The 21,006-nt window shown below is 41.6% G+C and overlaps 1 protein-coding gene across 3 annotated transcripts in view; it reads left to right on the top strand.

The window, feature by feature from the left end:
- Positions 1-21,006, top strand: part of LOC133576500 (exostosin-1) — a 331,236-nt gene that overhangs the window by 243,903 nt on the left and 66,327 nt on the right. For all 3 annotated transcript variants that reach the window (XM_061929781.1, XM_061929780.1, XM_061929779.1), the window contains one exon: positions 15,898-16,017. In XM_061929781.1, coding sequence (XP_061785765.1) covers positions 15,898-16,017 — 120 coding nt within the window. The remainder of the gene's footprint in view (positions 1-15,897; positions 16,018-21,006) is intronic.

Genomic DNA, 21,006 nt, shown 5'->3' with positions numbered 1-21,006 from the left:
GTCCAATTTCTTGCCACTTTCGCATCTTTGGGCCACTGGTGCAACTTGAATCCGTCCCTGTTCGTGTTGTTACACCCTCCGACAACACACCGACGAGGCATGATGTCTCCAAGGTACGGAAAACAGTCGAAAAAACGGAAAATAACAGAGCTGTTTTGACCCGGTGTTTGAGAAAATGGCGGATTGCTTCCCGATGTGACGTCACGTTGTGACGTCATCGCTCCGAGAGCGAATATTTAATTCGCCAAAATTCACCCATTTAGAGTTCGGAAATCGGTTAAAAAAATATATGGTCTTTTTTCTGCAACATCAAGGTCTATATTGACGCTTACATAGGTCTGGTGATAATGTTCCCCTTTAAGACGTGGATTAATTTAGCTACAGCTGCTTGTGTCTTTGTAAAAAAATAATAATTTTGAAGATGGTGGTGAGTCGTGTTTCCCAAGTTAGTAAGTTGTGTTACATAGTAAACATAAGGTGTAGATATGATACGTATAGTTTATGTCTTAATCTAAGATTACAGTTGACGCTTCCTGGCAAAGTTCGACACACTGTTTGCATCAGTACTTCTACAGCTAATGTGAACAGGCTAGCTGCTATTAGCCATAGGCTAGCTGCTATTAGCCACATGCTAACTAGCCACCTACCGCTTAGTAAGTTAAAGCTCAAATTGCAACTTTTCAACTGTGAAGCTTGCTCACAACAGAGACAAAACTATTATGTTACTTAATTTAATTATACTCTTACACTGTGTTCACCAAGAAACCACTACTTATAAAAACGTTAGCTAACGGTAAAACCGCGAAAAATGGTCTCTGTTGCGTTTTGGACCAGTTGTTCCTCCCAGGGAATTCAAGTCACAATTCGCTCCCAAGTTCTTTCCGACACTTAAAGCTGAGTTGAAAAACCACCAGAGACAGAATAGGTATTTTCTTGTATATTCTCAAAGCTTTGCCAATATACATTTTTGATTGAGACCAGTCTAACCATAGAACATTCTCTTGCGCCTCCACAAAATGGTCTGTCTTCCCGATCCCACCACACTCTCTCTCGTCCCATCTCTGTAGCCAAAACAAAATGCTAGTCTAAACACATTCCAAAGAACTCAAGGTTATCACACATAGTATGCTTGCTGACAGAGCATCAAGAGAATAAATGGAAAAGACGAGCTGTTTTCAAATATGACTAATAAATGAAAGAAGTACAACTTAAATTCGGATATATGTAAATATCTGCCTCCGACAATTCCCCCTTCAGATCTTCTAAAAAGATCTTTATCACTAGTACAACACTTCTAAAATACGCCCCTCTTTGAGCAAGCTAGTAAAAATTAAAAGCATAGTTACATGGGAGATAAACGGATGGAATCTATGTAAATGTCGTCACTCTCAGGGAAGGAAACTAGCATTTCTCGAAAGTCACCACTTTGCCTGACCCCCTTCAGTGACATAGCAAACCCAGGTTGTTCAGCAAGCCCCTCAACAGCATCACGAGTCAGGTTGGTCAGTCTCAACAGATTATAAAAAACATAGTTAATGCGTTCTACATTTTTAGTAGCAGTCACAGGGAAAATAGCACCAATTATAGGAAGGTTCTCGAAACCTGCACAGTATTCACACCACAATTTATGTTGTGGTGGGACCCCCCTTGGTTGTCCAATTGCATCAAAGTAAACACTCTCAGGGTTTCTCATCAAATCAAAGGAGCCCGTTACACTCCTCCGAGATAAAACATGGCGTCCTCTGCGGGAAGTTAGAGAGGCCGCTGAAACAGGAGTTCCAAGGGGTGTTAATTTGGTACCGTCTAGGGTGACTGGGGTCACCAGTCTAACCATAGCACAAAGCCCAACGGCTGATGTCGGGATTCTAATGTACAATCTGTGCTCTCCACAATACCAGAATAAGTCCGCTCGTGCCCAAGGGCCTATCCTTGAGCCATCTATCAGGGTGGTGCACCAGGAGGGGGTAATGTCACCCAATTTGTAGGGGGATGAAGGGGGTCCTGTAAATTGCCACAAAGGGAAGAAGTCGGGTGAAATTGTCAACAGGAGGGTGCACACTAACCAACAAATCACAACCTGGCGGTGTGGGTTCAGAAAACAAGGAGATAAGACAGTTTGAGCCATTAGTGTCAGTCAACTTAAAAGGGGCGGGGTAAGTGTGGGGAAAAGGACGTCCAGCGGAACAAGCAACACAGTCACCCAGGTCTTGGCTCTTAGCCATGCTAGTCATCCACCTAAGCCACAGGTTGCCTGCACCTGCTCCTAAGGTCAAAGCTACCAGGTCTTCAAGGGGGCAGAGGTCGTTAACGCCCTCTCAAGGACATTCATTTTAATAATTCCTTTAGGGTCTGTACCTGTCTGGTCAACCCCCAAAACAACATAAAAGGGACTAGGTATAACACCTGTTCTGGCAATTGTAGGGAAAGGGGGTTCTGGGACCGATCAAAGTTCCTCTGAAAGGTCATCCCTCTCAGAATAACTTTGAATTGTGGAGGTATGTTGGCATATTAAGGGTCATGGTAGTCTCAGGGCCCTGTGTAGTGGGTTACCTGCTTCCAAAAGGGGCACCACTTACCAGAGTATGTTGTCCGCATCCGACACCAATAGTTCAGGTTTGAGTCGTAACAAAGATACAGGTTACTAGCACGGTAAGAACTCATTTTCCCCTCGCACTTAATCACACTACACAGGTCAGAAAAGTAAGTCTTGCTGTCCCCCTTGACCAAGTCTATTTTAAGTCCGCCGTACGTTCTAAGACACTTGTCAGTCACTGTCGTCGGGAAGGAAGAATTGAGACACAAGGTCAGTAGAGCAAGCCCAAACACCAGTCCGTCAGGGAATCCTACTGGGTATAACATCCTGCCTTTCAGAAATCAAAATCAGAGTAATTCAGGTAACGAGACAGGGATAAACATCAAACTTTTCACTTAATGTAACGACACAAATAGTATGCTGAAAGCAAGCAAGAAAAACTAAGAAACATCTAGCATATGGGGTTAGACTGATCTCACAATCAATGGTATACAATATTGAAGTTGATCAGAGTATTGTAGGTAGAAAATCTGGAAGATCTACACGACGGTAGACGGCAGCTCAACGGAGAGAGGTGTGTCTCAGCGTCGTCTTTTGGGCCCCTTCCGTGGCAGGCTCCTCCGCGGGAGTGCGGAGGTAGAGGTGGTACCAGGTGTCCCCTGTACCAGCTAGTCGCAGGGCGTGGGACGTCCGTACCACGACCTGGGCTCCGTAAACTTGCGTTTGATGACCTTGATCTTGACCCTCTCAGTGGACGGAAGGGAATCTGGAGTGGCGGGCTGTCATCCTCGAATCTGTAGAGAAGAACTGGCACACAAATTCTGCATTTTGTGTAAAATACCATTTTGGTTTTACGCTGATTCCTTCTTCCAGGGGGGTGTTGATCCTGGGAAGGGGCTGACCTGTATGCAGTTCATAGGGTGAAAAACTCAAAGGGCGGTAAAACAGTTTTATTCACGGACATTTGAATGATCATTAACGCTAATTGCAACATGTCAGTCCAATCCAATTTGGTCTGTGCACAGATTTTAGCCAATTCGTTTTTGATGTTCTGGTTCATCCTTTCAACCTTACCTTGGGACTGAAGATGGTACCCCCAAACCGAACCTGTGTTCTAGTCCAAGAGCATTTTCGACCAAAGCTAAGTGAGTAATTTCAAAATGGGTGCTTTTGTCTGACCTAATCTTTTTGGGGAAACCATGTCGGGGAATTAGGTCATTCACAAGCCATTTAATTACTGATTTTGCATCCTCTTTTGAGGTTGGGGTTGCTTCCGGCCAACCACTGTGATTGTCAACACCAGTCAGCAAGTATCTTTTCCCTTTCACCGGATTGATTATATCAATGAAGTCAAAACTATACACGGTTCACCCTCACCTCCTCCATATTCCAAATTGATTTACTAAACTACTATCGATGTGAAAAATGGCTATTTTCAAGTTAAATTTACAAACTTACAACAATTTAGTTATAACTTCTTACCCCCAGGAATATTGTTAAAGCTATTTTGTTGTACGGAGTCTGAATCCAAAAGTCTGAATCCACCCTTACCTCCTCCCCCTTCTGTTTCTGAAAAAGGGAGTGTGTCAGTAATACTATCACTTTCAGAAACATCTAAGAAAAAGGTCAGCTAATAGTCAAGTACAGCAAGAGCAGGGGCGGAGGACAGGTCATGTTTGAGGTCAATGAAAGTAATTTCAGTCTCTGTGGACCACTGGAGGGTGGTATTAGGGTAGGGGACCCCTTAGCGAAATCAGAAATAACTCAACCTCAACTAAATCCTACATTTTATGTAACTTATTCAATATGGTGAAAGCTTCAAAATATGCCTATATTTATATCGACACAAATACTAGAAAAACACTAACCTTATGGCGGATGCGTTTCGCAATAGTAATTTGACATTTCACCACGCCTGGTGGCCACAATAACAAATTAAGTCTAGCTCATGTTGTAGAAAGTCGAATGATGCGGACACGTTAGTTACTGAATACTTTCTATCAGACTTCTGTCATGGTGACTGTGTGTATGTAATAAGCAACTATAATTTTTTTTATATGCTTAAATGTAATGTGTCGTTTTAGCTTAGCTGTTGTGTAGCTGCTAGCTCCTCGTAGCCTACAGCCGGGGTGTCCAAAGTGCAGCCCATAGCTATGTGTTTAACAGAAAACTTAAACAATAGAAAATGTGGTTTTGGGGTGTCGGTGCAATGAGTGGCAGCTACGCCGTGTTTTATCATTGGACCTAAGTCTTTGGTTTTGTAGGCGGGGCAAAGAGCAAGGGAACAATGTGGGACAGCAATTGTGTCCATCTTATACTATTCTAGTTGTAGCAAAGATATGTCAACATGAGCAGCCACACCTTGAGTTCCAACATATATAAATATAAAGGAGTCAAAGGCCTCCTAGCATGAACATGAGGCGAGTCGGGTGGCGGTACACACGGAAGCATCTCAGTCAGCCAGGGTTTTCACTGATAGAGCAGTTGGAGATGTCAGCCATTTCTGGTGTTTCAGGCTGTGGTAGGAGCTCATGGAGGAGCTTTGGTAGTGGTGTCGCAGCTTGGTGGTTGAGCCGTCAGGTAACACCAGGAAGGTTCCTTCTGTGCGATATTGAATGTCAGGGTACAGTCTGTAAAGGACGTCATTACCAATTAGGCAAGGTGTGTGCAGGTCAACCACGAAGGGGTGCTTCAGTGTGTGTCCAGCAATCTGAACCGGAAGAGGTTTGGTGACCGGTAACATTCTTGTGACCTCAGCGAAGCCTTCGACCTTCAAAAAGGAAGCACACAGTTTCTTTGGTACCTCTGCATTCAGAAATGAGTGGGTGGCACCAGTGTCAATCACAAACTGATAACATTGTCCGTTGACACTTATGTCCAGCAGGGGGCCTGTCTGTATTTTCTGCTGGGGCTTCTGCCTTGGGCGTCCTTTGCCATGCCTGTATGATGTTTTGGCTGCAATTGGGAGCCTGTCTCGTTCAGAGGAGTTAGGACATTCACGTTGCCAGTGACCCGGCTGGTCACAGATGAAACAGTTTTCACCCTGTCTTGGCCTTAAAGCACCGTGTCCACCACCCGAGTCCAACCGTCTGGTCACACGTCTGGTGTCCTCCACCTGCTGGGACTCAAAAGCAAGGTCACCCACTGCTGAATATACGCTAGCTGATCTTTGACCTTTTGGTTCTTTTAACTTTTCATTTTCAGCGATCTGTAATTTAAGTAGTTGTTTCCTTGTTAATCTACCACCATCCTGCTCTGTCCAATTTTGCATGTGATGAATAAGATGTCCCTGCCATGTGTTGGTTTTGGCACCGTGTATATCAGGGTTAGCTTTGTTTAAAGTGTTTAGCCAAAGGTTCCCTCCCTGAGGTACAGGTGGGAAAGCAAGGTCAACAATGGCTTGCATGTCTGCGACGGCCAAATGCTTATTTTGAAAGTGGCCCCTAATAGCAGCTTTATGTGTCAACAATGTCTGGTATGCATGCGCGAGGTTGCCATCTGCCGGAGGAAAATGGTCAGACGTGCCGATGTCTTAGAGAGGGCGTGTGAGTACCTCCCTCTCTTGGCACCCGAGAAGGGAGTGGACCAGAGAGCTTAGTTTCTGTTTCCACCACCAGGGCTCCTCCTGTGACTGTCAACAGTGGGTACAAAGACGCTTCCGGCTTAACGTCATAGGGCGGTGGCTTAGTCAAAGTCTGGGTGGGTCGTTTGAATAGTTTCGCAGAAGTGCGACAGCTCGTCCATTTTATCTTATTCTTCTCTAACTTTCTTTTCTCTTCCGTCAAACTCTTAAATTCTCGAGCACATGGTGAGAAACTGTGCTCGAGCCATGTCCTTATCTATTTCACCTTGTTCCCCCCCTCCGTCTCTCCACGCGGACTCCACCGTCACCAATAGCAACACACACACACAAGCACGCGCACACACACACAAGCACGCATACACACACTCACAAGCACGCACTCCCACGCAACCAGCAACACACACACACATACAAGGAAAAAGCTGCACGAACGCTCTTTCTCTGCATTTCACTTTACCATAAAACTTCCAGTTACTTTTTTTAATTTACCAAACATTTGAGTTCACGACTTTTCGAGTATTGTAAACTCCCTCTTAACCCTTATTTTTCAAACGTTCTCCTTTTTTCTTTTCTTTTTTCTTTTTTTCTTTTTAAACTCTACCTGCCAATTTCATTGTTGACAACAGTACATTCATCACACTTCCCCCCCCCCCCCACCGCCATCACATTCCGTGGCCATCTCGTCTATTTTTTCTCAATCTTCGCCTGTGCTCTTTATTGTATCATACAAAAGGACTTTAACCCAGAACTCTTTTAGGGGAGACCAAACCCCCAGGGCGAGCCACACCCGACTATTTGCTTACTCGTCAGTGAAGCAGCCCGTCACGGTAATCTATCTTTATCGTATTATTCAAACGGACTCTAACCCAAGAATATAACATACGAAAGGACTTGAACCTCCATCTTTATCGTATTATTCAAACGGACTCTAACCCAAGAATATAACATACGAAAGGACTTAAACCTCCATCTTTATCGTATTATTCAAACGGACTCTAACCCAAGAATATAACATACGAAAGGACTTGAACCTCCATCTTTATCGTATTATTCAAACGGACTCTAACTCAAGAATATAACATACGAAAGGACTTGAACCTCCAACACAGGTGAAAGATTTAAGACACAATGACATGAGTTGGCCACCATATGCAATGACGGACAAGGCAAAATGCAACCAATCTATCAAAATGTCCACTCTGTGTCTGGGGTACAAACAGTGTTTGACTTACATACTTCAAGACAGACTCCTAAAGCAGATTTTAGAAAAAGGCTCTGCTTACCTTGTTTTATGTTTGGCCAACAATTGAGTCTGTCCAGAAGAGTGCAAGAAGTGTCCAATTCTCAGCGTGTCGCCCGGACGAGCCCCCAATTTGTTGCGTTTTGGACCAGTTGTTCCTCCCAGGGAATTCAAGTCACAATTCGCTCCCAAGTTCTTTCCGACACTTAAAGCTGAGTTGAAAAACCACCAGAGACAGAATAGGTATTTTCTTGTATATTCTCAAAGCTTTGCCAATATACATTTTTGATTGAGACCAGTCTAACCATAGAACATTCTCTTGCGCCTCCACAAAATGGTCTGTCTTCCCGATCCCACCACACTCTCTCTCGTCCCATCTCTGTAGCCAAAACAAAATGCTAGTCTAAACACATTCCAAAGAACTCAAGGTTATCACACATAGTATGCTTGCTGACAGAGCATCAAGAGAATAAATGGAAAAGACGAGCTGTTTTCAAATATGACTAATAAATGAAAGAAGTACAACTTAAATTCGGATATATGTAAATATCTGCCTCCGACATCTCCCATTCAAAAGATGATTTTAACGAGAGCCCCCAAACAAAAACATTCATAACAAGCAATTTGTTTTGAAAAAAAAAAAACACTTACTTTTGATACTTTTCGGCGTCCTCTGCAGTTCCGCGTGGCTCACTGCAGTGATGTCACTCGCTCACTGGTAAATTTCGAATCATGGTGTGTCTGGCCTGCGTAGTCCACCCCTAACAAGCCCTCACCGATCATTTGGATTGTCGATCTGAGAGTCCCAGCCACAACTGGTCCACATTCGCTGAGCGGGCGTGACTTCTATACAGATCTGGGGATTTGAAAGTGGATCTGAACTGCACTATGAACTGCTACCTGGGTATGATTGAGTTTTATCCAGCGTGATTCTGAGGTTTCAAAAGAACAACAATTACTTAAGTAACTTCTCTATTTGCGCCCCAAACCTCCGGGTGGACATCCCACAGGCCCAAGACCAGAATATCCAGAGTTCTTGGAAGTAAAGTTACACTTGATCCCAAAGTTATTGTTCTTCAAAACATTGATTGGGAGAGAAAAAGGAACATGTTGGCTTTTGAAGGAAATTTTATTTATCAGTCTGTAGACAGCTGGGACGCTCGCCGTCGAATCGGAGCCAGGAAGTGTTGTCGCGGATTAAGACGGCTTATTCCGCAATTGGATTACCTTCTGTTGCATTTAATTAGCACCGCGGGCACAGTTTGCTGATATTTACCAACATTCTGTCATTCCCAGATGACCCCCCGTGACCTGGTATTAGATGCACAACGAAATTGCTTTGAGTCATTAAAGCTCCTTATTATTTTGTCAGCAGTTTTAAAAATGTGTCAGTGGTCACTCAATATTGTATTAGAAGTGCGTTGTCCAAAATCTCACCTTGATGCTTTAAAAGGACTCTACTGGGAACCCGCGGTTTGTTTGGTGTGTCTGTAGCTTTAATGCTGTATTGGAAAGGAGGGCACAACTGTGAGCGGCAATAGCATGGCTATGTGGCGCTACGGTGCTAACATTGCACTTACATTTCAAAAGCAACATCGTGCAGCTGCGGGTAGTTGACAGAGCGTCTGATTTGATTTTTAAGATGTGTAGCAAAGCCTGTTTTCATTTTGTTAGTTGTTTTTTTTTCCAATACATGAGAGTCATGTGACGAAAGGTTACGGCATGAAAAATGGCATGCATGTGATCAGGAAGGCGTGGGATGCTCTACCTGTGGTTTCTCTTTATTCCCCCCCAAACCCTGCTCTGAGCGGGGTTTGGGGGGGAATAACCCCGCTCTGAGCGGGGTTATTGCCGGGGCGCCGTGTTTCTCCTGAGAAAAACAGATGGCAGGAAATAAATTCAGAGGCCGGCAGATGTTTTCAAGCTGACACCTTAAAGATGAAATTGAAGCCTTTATTGCTGAATCGCCCAAACACCTTTCAAATCAGCTGAGAGCACGCTAGGCACTTACTTTCTTCGGCCGTAAATAGCCATCCTGATAGAGATTAAACACATCTGTGTGTGTGTGTGTGTGTGTGTGTTTGTGTGTGTTTAATTGGCAACAGCTGGCAGGCGTGCGGCACTAACTGTTGTACAAGCACACAAAGAGGATGTCATGTCGGCGTCGTCAACATCGCGCTTGGCGTCTCCTTGCGCTGAGGTGATAGTCAGTAGCTAATTAGCCAGCGCCCAACCTGCGGGTCTGGGTTTGTTTACTACTCCTCAACTGGTTAGGATCAAAGATTTGTTTGTGTGATTTGTGTCTGCCCCCTATAGGTTGTGGTCACAATGCATTAAAAGACATGTTAGCATACATGTAATACAGACATCCTCAAAGTTTTGTAATCATGAGAAAAGTTACTCAATCTTTTGATGGCCGGCGGCCATGTTTTTCAAACAATCTTGCTAAAAATGCTCTTGTCAGCCCCCCCCCCCCCCTCCCAAAAACTGTGTGTGTGCTAGTGTTGTCCCAATACCAATATTTTGGTACCGGTACTGGTACCAAAATTATTTAGACACTTTTCGGTAATTTTCGATACTTTTCTAAATAAAGGGGACCACAAAAAATTGCATTATTGGCTTTATTTTAGCAACAAATCTTAGGGTACATTAAACATATGTTTCTTATTGCAAGTTTGTCCTTAAATAAAATAGTGAACAAACTAGACAACTTGTCTTTTTTTCGTAAGTAAGCAAACAAAGACTCCAAATGTAGTTTGCTGACATATGCAGTAACATATTGTGTCATTTTCCATTCTATTTTTTTGTCAAAATTATTAAGGACAAGTGGTAGAAAATTTATTATTAATCTACTTGTTCATTTACTGTTAATATCTGCTTACTTTCCCTTTTAACATGTTCTATTTACACTTCTGTTAAAATGTAATAATCACTTATTCTTCTGTTGTTTGATACTTTACATTAGTTTTGGATGATACCACAAATTTGGGTATCAATTCAATATCAAGTCGTTACAGAATCATACATTCAAAGTCCTCATGTGTCCAGGGATATATTTTCTGAGTTTATAAACATAATATACATTAAAAAAAAACGAAAGAAGTTGTGATGCCAAAAAACATTGACGTAATCATAGTAGCGTCGACTAGATACGCTCCTGTACTTGGTATCATTACAGTGGATGTTAGGTGTAGATCCACCAATGGTGTTTGTTTACATTTCGACGCCAGTAAGCTACGGTGTGTAATGAAACATGTTTAGCTATTCCTCGTCCTGCAGGGATGATACTTGTAAGAAACATACTTTATTTGTCGCCATGGAGGCGAGGATTAGTGATTTAGAAGTAGTTAAAACACTGCTGACTGGGGCTGGACTTTAGCTGCTAGCTAGCTAGTCATGTCTTAAAGTACCTCTTCCGGTGGGCGTTTCAGTGATATAACGTCACCTTAATCATTAGTTTTTAAGCCAAAATGAGTCCGTTCTAACTTTTCTGTCTACACACTGTGTCTGCTTGTAAGTACTCCGTGATTGTGCGCTGCTGAACATGCTCCTCTGCTCGTAAACCAACAATGACGCAACGTCACCACGACGGGGAACGGGGGTACTTTTCAGAAGCGGTATCATACCGTATATGATTCATTAGTATTGCGGTACTATACTAATACCGGTATACCGTACAACCCTAGTGTGTACACACCTCAAAGTTACAGTGGGTGTTTTTTGTAAAGCACATTGAGTTTAATGCGAAATTTAAAGTCAAGCCAACTCCTGGGGATTAAATTTATGGAGTCCAATCAACAGCGCCACCATGTGGTGTATTTGTCAGAAAAAAATGGCCCAGGCAACACAGTTGAGGCGAATGTTTTGACAAATTGTCACCCTTTTGTGTGTAGCGGTTCAAGAGTAGTGTCAAAAAGTGAGGGTCAACAAAAAAACATGGCCGACAAATGTGGCAGGCTAGCATTTGTTGTTTTCAATGTTGTTATAGAGTGCCTCAAAACAACACACATACACACACACGCGCACACACACAAACGCACACAAAGTTTTAGCAGCTTGATGGTCCACTGAGACATTTGAAAGTCATTATGTTCAATTACACCATTGAGCGCGGCCATGACTGACTGTTAAGTTTGTAGAGGTGTGAGCACACATAGATAAAACACACACACACACACACACACACACACACACACACACACACACACACACACACACACACACACACACACACACACACACACACACGCAGAACACACACAGTGGCCCTGTTGAGAAATATCAAGAGTATTCGAGTCAACAGAAGGGAAGAAAGATGATCTGATTCAATCTGCATTGTTTGTGACATCGCCTCAGAGAGACCAATTAGATCTCACTCATACTTGCTGATGTCATTGGCTGAGGTGACATCTGTTTCTGCGACATTCACGGCGCCACCTGTGGGCTGCGTCTTTGCACTGCTTCAATGTGTTTATTGTTAGTTCATTATTAGATCACCATGCCTGCAGTTTCAGAGTCAGTGAGTGTAAGGTCTACAAAAGCAGATATGTTAATCACCTCCTTTATCACAAATGTCAGTCTGCACGTACATTTCCGATGTACTAAAAAAGGAGATGTTAATTTAGGTGCCGCAATCACTTTCTAGTTTAGTAAATCAGGCTGCGTGTACTGAATAATAGAATTTGAATTTTCCGCTCCCAGTTTTGTGAGCGTTCTGATGATCAGCATATACGTTTGTATTTTGTATACTAATGAAGAGCTAAACGGTTTGCATACCTTATTCTGCTCGCAATCCTAGATCAGAGTTGCGTGTGCTATTAGGTTTGCACATGTTTTAGTAAACGCAAACCTTTAGTAGATCAGGCCCTATCTATTATTCTAACTGACCTTTTTTGTAACACAATTAATGAATGAAGGGTACTTTTGTAGTTATTTCACCATATTTCTACACAATAACTCAGATATGGTAACACTAGCAGGCAGTGGAGAATTTGCGGAGATTTTTGGCTTTTGGGGTTCTCTCCAGGTACTCCGGCTTCCTCCCACCTCCAAAGACACGCACCTGGGGATAGGTTGATTGGCAACACTCAATGGTCCCTAGCAGTGTTGTCTTGATACCAATATTTTGGTACCGGTAAAAAAATAGTATTATTGGCTTTATTTTAACAACAAATCTTTGGCACATTAAACATATGTTTCTTATTGCAAGTTTGTCCTTAAAAAAAATAGTGAACATACAAGATAACTTGTCTTTTAGTAGTAAGTAAACAAACAAAGGCTCCGAATTTAGTCTGCTGACATATGCAGTAACATATTGTGTCATTTTCCATTTTATTATTTTGTCAACATTATTAACGACAAGTGGTTGAAAATGAATTATTAATATACTTGTTCATTTAATGTTAATATCTGCTTACTTTCTCTTTCAACATGTTCTATCTACACTTCTGTTAAAATGTAATAATCACTTATTCTTCTGTTGTTTGATACTTTACATTAGTTTTGGATGATACCACAAATTTGGGTATCAATTCGTAGAGGTGGGACCAAGTCATTGTTTTGCAAGTCACAAGTAAGTCTCAAGTCGTTGCCCTCAAGTCTCGAGTCAAGTCCCGAGTCAAGACAGGCAAGTCCCGAGTCAAGTCCAAAGTCAAGACTGGAAAGTCTCAAGTCGAGTCCCAAGTCCTGCATTTTGAGTTTCGAGTCCTTTCAAGTCCCTTTAACCACAGACTAATATATTTACACAGATTGTGTATGCTTTTAAAACGCTGTATTTATTTATTAAAACAAGTGCATTTGAAATTGCAGGAAAAAAAATAGTGCTGACATTGCACTTCATAATAGCACTATTAACCAGTCATTTTAAACATTTAACTCATTCCTTTACAGAATAAACACATTTGAAAAAACAAGTGCAACTGTACTACTGTACTATTTGCACAAAAGTGTTAACATTGTATTTCCATGGCATATTGCATTGTAACTAGTTCCACAGCAGTTTCTATCCTGTTCTTACCTTATCTCATTGATCTCATCTCATACTGTATGTGTGTTGATGTGTGCGTACACATGAAAAACATAACAAATACATGAACATAACAATGAACAGAGTTGTACTTTTTAGATGTCAGGGCCCTATGCAATATGTACTCATATTCTTAATATAGTATACATTTTAACTGACCTTTATTTGACTATGTTTGTCTTTTTGTAGGTGGCTAAAATGCGCTGTGCTGCTGACCGCCGTCTAACGTTACGTTCCTGTGTGTGATACATTGACTAATGTAACGTTATGTGTAGGTACCTCATGCAACACTGCTTAAAAAAATCACTTGACAAAATGTATGTATAAGGTAGCGAACTGCAGTGGACGCAACAGATTGCCGTGTTTCCAATGACGTTATAACCATAGACATCTTATAACTTAGTAGACGCAGCATTGGCTGCTGTGACGCGAGCAATTTGGCCGCCATCTTGAAGTGGTGATGAGGAGCCGGCGAGCAGCCTAAACTGAGAGTTGACAGGTAGAAAACAAAGATGCCAGGCTGGTGTTCAGCGCGTTCCTGCTCAAATGAGCGGACCGTTGAAAATAGGAATCGGGCGATTACTTTTCACAAGTAAGATTTAACATTAACGTACTATTGGTTGTATTTTGTGAAAAGAATATCACCACAGAGTTGAGAAGGAGCAAAGAACTTCAATATTTGTATGTGAAAATCACAAATAAATCTTCTGGGGGAGGATGACCCCCCTACAGGGGTTTGGTTTACAAACTTTCAGCCCCACCTAAAACAAAATTCACCAGCCGCCACTGATTATGATGCATTCTCATTTTAGGCAAAGTATAAGACAATACTTTCTTAACAGTATAATTGTAACCATAAATAAGTCTTCAAGTAACAATATTCAAATACTAACATTGTTGGGTAAAACAGAATTTGGTTTTATTCTGAAACCAGTGAAACAGATTGCTGGTTTTAGCTGATATAAAGACTTTCAGGTGTTTATATATGTTTATGTTTACGTATTTGGCAGATGCTTTTATCAAAAGCGACTTACATAAAAAAATACATATAAAACAATCACTGCAAACATTATCATTTAAGGGAAGAATGTAATACAAAATATCAATACAAAGTGTCAAGACAGAATAAACTCTCTGCTGCTGCAGCAACAGAAATACAGTCTATAAGATATATATATGTCTAATGTATTCATACATTGTTCATGTAGGATATATGCATGTATATATAACCTAATCATATTGTTTCTTCAATTTAAAAATAGCTGACCGTTTTTTTTCCCCTTCTCTGGGATTATATTCCCAGTTTTATCTCGGACGTCTGGTCACTTATAGCATATAAGATTATTCTATTACTGTTAAGCAAACTATGAATAATAAAACACGCCAAAACATGTGTCCTTTATCATAGCTACATGTATGACAAAAAAGCGCGTGAAAATCAGTGGTATTCAGTGAGGTAAAATACGCTGACAGTTCATTGCTCCTGTATTTTTAGAGGCGGTATAGTACCGAATATGATTCATTAGTGTTGCGGTACTATACTAATACCTAGTGTGTGAATGTGAGTGTGAATGTTGTCTGTCCATCTCAGGACATTCAATCGATCGCAACTGGACTGTTTGGTTTGTCTTAGAAGACATTTCGCCTCTTACATTGGTCAGATCTAGTATCACAAATCGCTTCTAAGACAAACCAACCAATCCAGTTGCGATCGATTGAATGTCCTGAGATGACAATGACCTGGATGAATGACAACATTCATACACTTGTCTGTCTATCTCTGTTGGCCCTGTGATGAGGTGGCGATTTGTCCACGGTGTACCCCGCCTTCCGCCCGATTGCAGCTGGGATAGGCTCCAGCCACCCCCGCGACCCAGAGATGGACAAGTGGTAGAAAATGGATAAATGGATGGATGGATATTACCTTATGTTGTTAATTTTTTACATGAGCTTTCAAGTTAATTTGATCATCTTTTATTACACCTAGAAATGTGATTTATTTTACCCTGTCATTGTCTACTCTGTTTATTTGTACAGTATTTGTATTTAACTTTCTCTGCTATGCTGTTATGATGTGCTAATGTTTTCCTTTGCACTTTCTCATCTACCCCAGATCATTCTTACATTTAGAAAATGTGTTATATCTGTGAGTTTTCACATTTAGGAAATAACAGTCTATCTCCAACTATTGCCTGCTTCCAATTAACGCCCCTTCCTCTTTGCGCGTAACGACCCCAGTTAAAAATAGCCCCTACATTTTTATTTTCAAACAAGTACAACACACGGTTTTGATGTGTTACAGAGTAAGTGTTCTATTGATTTTAGCACTATATCATCCAGAAAGCTTGAAGTAGCTGGAGCTAAGGTGTATGAACAGTTAAATGTGTCACAATGGTGGACAAACGTTCCAACAAAGACAAGGGTGGATGTTGATGTCCCGAGGGGACACAGAAGCACTTCTAATCCTTCCACCATTTACCCTCAGCATCGTCTTTAACTCCTCCTTTGTCCTCCAGGTTCCAACCATTACCCGTTCGGTGGGCTGTGACAGGATCCTGGTTCTACGCCAGCAGACCCAGTTCCTCTGGAACGCCTACTTCTCCTCTGTAGCCAAGATCGTCTTGACTACTCTGGAAGTAAGATCTTCTATTCTTTCTCAGGGAAATTGTCTTATTGGGGAGTTTTCAGTTTGTCACAAAAGTTTTATTCAGTAGACAAAAATCTGTATGCTCTTTTGGAGCCGCAGGCATTGCTTCACCTCTTGGATAAACTTTGAGAATCAATCTCTTCTATTTGAATATTTATTTGTTTACTTTCTTAACGATAGAAAGTTGCTAGAATTCCCTTGAGCACCGATGCTAAACAAGCATAGACTACTTATTAGCGTTTGAATCTGCATAGAATCACTACATTTGACTAGTTATGCTGTATTGTTGAAGGGGAACTGCACTTTTTTTTTAATTTTGTTTATCATTTACAATCATTATGAAAGACATGACGACGGATGGATTTTTTTTTTATGCTGTTACGGTATGGGGAGAAGAAGGAGACGGCACAGCTAGCTAATAAATAGGCTAATAAATACGCTCTAAGCGTATTTATTAGCACAAGTGTGTGATGTGTGTAATTAACCCAAAATATGTATGGTGTGACTATGTGTAGTGATTATCTGAGGAGTGTTACCAGGAGTTGTTGAAGGTGTGTGTTGAGCGAGGTGCGGAAGTCCATGGAGGGCAAGGCAAGCTCTGAGGTCCAGGGACAGGCAGGAGGTCAAGGGCAGGAGCGAGGCGTCAAGGTCCGTGTCCAGGCGAGAGGTCGAGATCCAGGAAGGCAGCTAGGGAACCACAGGGAATTCGGAGAGACGAGACACACAGCTCGAAACCAGGAAACGGAGGAACGCTGCTGGATGGCGACACAGAACACAAGACGATAAGCACAGAGGAGGAGAAACACAGAGGGAGCAAATGCACATAGAGCTGGAGACGTGTAGGCTTACTGTACAGGAACAGGTAGCTACGTTCTGGCCCAGAAATGCAGGTTGCGCTGGTTTAAGAAGCATGGAGCCTCATCAGCGTCAGGTGTCAGAGTCAGCAGAGGCGCGGCTGCAGAAGGAGAGTAATGCCCGGGGACGTGTCCCGAGGCGCACTCAGCGGAGCGCACAGCCGAGTGAGAGGCGGCATGTGTTTGAATCGTAACAGCACGAGCGTGCCCAGCGGTGGTGAGCGTGTCGGGGAATGCGCGGTGCGCCTTTTAAATAAATGCAATCAAAACAGCGCTTACAATGGAGCCTATGGGAGCCGTTCAATTGTGCCTATAGAGCCCCTAAAAAAATATCCAAACAAAAGTCAAAGTCAAAGAAAGCTTTATTGTCAATTTTTTCCATGTACAAGACATACAAGGAATCGAAATTGCGTTTCTCACTATCCCGTGCATAGACGAGACTAGACAAAGACAAGACACAAATAGTGAAGTGGCAAGACACAAATGGGTTTATGTACTTGATGGAATAATATATGTAATGTAGTAACGAGCACATTTATAATAACATTCAATATTTTCGTATTCTGATCATTTCATTTCGGAACAAGCGCTTTTAGTGTCGTTCTCGCCAGTTCCAGGTCCTTTATGGATTTCAAAGTGTCCCAACTTGTCGGAATACTTACTCACACTTCTTCTGCACAGGTGAGAGGCATGATTTATGATCTAGAATAAATTTACAGGGAGCAAGGAAGTGAGGAAACTGATGATGTAAACATAGGGACACATGGAAGTGACTACGGCGCCGCTCTAAATAGTTTGTCTGCGTTAGCGCTTATAATAACAATATCACAAATACTTGGTTAATATAAACTTGGAAATGTAAATAGAGTATTGTTGGCGCTTTTTGAATGGTTATTTATTGGATTTAATGGGCGGATTAGCGGAGCTTCCATTGGCTCTGCTGTAAGCTGACTTTTATTTAAATGTATTTAATATTTAGAGTGCATTAAAAAACATTCCTTCCGTCGTCATGTCTTTCATTAGGATTGTGAACGATAGGCAACATTCCAAAAAAAGTGCAGTACCCCTTTAAGGCTTTCTAAAAAGGCCCCTCAAATGCTGACAACATTGGCACTTATTTCATAATTCAGGACCTAAAAATGATATGTCCATGTCAAATTCAGCCCAAATTAGACACGGCAGTGATTTTAGGCTTGTTTTCTAACACGTTTCAGCACATTTTGGAACGTCCACTTTTAGAGGCAAAAGTGGGCGTCAGCCTGCTGACGTCACCTACATATGGGTCTGACATATTACTTACATTATGTCAGACCCACTCGACATCCATTGCATTCGGTCTCCCCTAGAGGGGGTGGGGGTTACCCACATATGCGGTCCTCTCCAAGGTTTCTCATAGTCATTCACATCGACGTCCCACTGGGGTGAGTTTTTCCTTGCCCTTATGTGGGCTCTGTACCGAGGATGTCGTTGTGGCTTGTGCAGCCCTTTGAGACACTTGTGATTTAGGGCTATATAAATAAACATTGATTGATTGATTGATTGATTGATTGATTGATTGATTGATAAGACAGGAGGAAATTTCATATTAAGTAGTATGTGTTTTGGTTGCATTTTTTAACCAGAATCATGTTATTTTCACACAGAATTTGAGGAACTTAGCAAAATACCCTCAAGGAAACACGAGTCAGAACCTGTGGGAAAATATTTTGTACAGTATGTGTTGTACAGGTTTTTGCCACTTTTTGGCGCGGTGGTGCCACCAAAACTTTGCGGTTTCCTCTTGGAGCAGTGGCTACATTGTGGACCTTAATAGTCTTCATATGGTAAACAGGTTTGCTACATACTGTAAGTTCTGCTGTGAACACAGACGCTCAAAATGCAAAGAAAAATTAAGGTAAGCCGCTGGTATTCTATTTGGCTTACTCTTCTACTGATGTTTATTGCCGGAATTGAACCTCAAGTTGAGTTGAGTCGTGCTTGCAAAAGTGCTGAAAAAACATCCATAGATACTTTATTCAACTTTAAGAGAAATTCACATTTAAGGAGTATTTTGCGCTGTGCAAGACAGCTGAGAAGAATCCCAGGATGCAGACAAATGGTGAGTTAAATAGTTATCTTACTGTTAAACTGTACTCACAAGTATATTTACAAAAAGTGACTATGCAAAAAGGGGGAAAACCAAAATGAGCACAGTGGGAAAAATACAACGCCTAACAAAAAGAGTAAACAAACTAACTCAGGGAGTTGGAAAAACGTGCAAGATGAAATACAAAAAACAATGACGAGAAAAAAACACTGAACGAGCAGGTGCAGCAGAGAAGCAACCAGGCAAGAAGGACCAGGGGAGACTAAAATTTGCCGACTCTGGACTCTGGAAAGAAAGAAATGCAATGCAATAAATGATACAAAACAAGATAAAACCAGACCATAAAAAGGAACAAAAGGTACAAACCAAAAAGTAATAGCGCAGGTTTTTTTTTTTTTTATTATTCAAAAAGTATTAAAAATGTCTTAATAAGCTTAAGAAAAATACTCATGATAGGCAGACACATAAAGTTAAGTAAACACAGGCTATGTCTATATATTACAATATTTATGTTTCTTTTTTGCTCATAATGTTAACGATATCAGTTTTGAAGGGTGACAAAAACATGCAATTAAGGCCATGTCTACGCGAATACGGATACTTAACAAACGGCCATTATCTCTGCCTTTAGGCCTCTTGTCCAAATGTAAACGCATACTTTTTTCCTTAAAAATGTAGAATTTTGCAAACACTGGCCTTGGTGAAGAAAACAAAAACGGCTTTTTCGGCTTTATTTGAACCAAAAAAAAATCTTACGATACATTAATATTACTTACCTTATTGCAATCAAAGAACAATTTTGGCATTAAATGAGATAGTGAAAACACTAGAAAACTTCCCGTTTAGTAGTAAGTAAACAAACGGTATAAAGCAGGAGTCTCAGACACGCGGCTCGCAGGCCAATTGCGGCCCGCAAGACGTTACTTTGCAGCCCCCACCTTACTATGAAAGGTTAATGTTAGTGCGGCCTGCGAGTTTTATATGAATGGCGCTTGACAGCGTTGTGTGCGGAGCTGAAGGAATCTACCAATCACGGTGTGGTATGTGGCTATCGAGGGCCGAACATTGACGTCACTTGCGTGATGCAAGCAGAGAAACGTTTTGCAGCTTTTCCACTAGACCCGCACGCGCTCTTGCTCCCTCCCTCGCTCGCCCGTCTGCTCGCTCTCTCTCTTGCTCCCTCCCCCGGCGCCGCTGTAAACAGTCCGGGCCGGGGAGACGAGCGGTCCGGTAGCTTCCGAAGCTCTCCGTCGAAGGACCGAGCGACAATACAAAACTGTGGTGCACTGGACCCCAGCGCTGATACTCCGGGGCAGCGTTTTAGTGTTTATAGCTCCAAAAAGCCAAAATATTTATATTCTTACTCTTCTGTCTTTATACTATTTTTAACCCCGGATATGCGTTTTTGAAACTATCCGTGTCCGTGTGGACAATAATAGTTTTACATGCCTTTAGCTACACCGTCTACGCGGGCAAATGGGCTCCAGTCCTGTAGATGACGTCGAAATAGATGACCGGTCCTCATATGGAAGGTACTTTTCTTTGTTGATGTCTCAACAAGGTTAGAAATACAAGAACACACACACACACACACACACACACACACACACACACACACACACACACACACACACACACACACACACACACACACACACACACACACACATAATGGTGCTAATTAAGGGCTCATTTTGGGCGCAAATTTGTCTCTGCCATTGCCAAAAAGGCACAAAGGATGCATTGTAAAACAACCAACACCTTCAATGACATTATTCAACTATTGCAGTTTTTTATATTTACACATTTTTCTGGAAAAATACATTGACACACCAAATTGAGCTATTTAATCTTGAATTTAAAAAAAAGAAAGTTAATATGTTCACCTATTTTCTCCCATCTTGTTATTCTTTTTTTATTTATTTATTTATTTTTTTTAAATTTTACAAACCTTTATTTATAAATTTCAACATTTACAAACAGTTGAAAATAATAATCAAAGTAAGTACAAAAACAGTACAAAACATTACAAAAACAG

Source organism: Nerophis lumbriciformis, linkage group LG34 (genome assembly GCF_033978685.3).
Source record: "Nerophis lumbriciformis linkage group LG34, RoL_Nlum_v2.1, whole genome shotgun sequence".
In the NCBI taxonomy this organism is placed as follows: domain Eukaryota; kingdom Metazoa; phylum Chordata; class Actinopteri; order Syngnathiformes; family Syngnathidae; genus Nerophis; species Nerophis lumbriciformis.
This window is presented reverse-complemented; position numbering and strand designations above follow the sequence as displayed.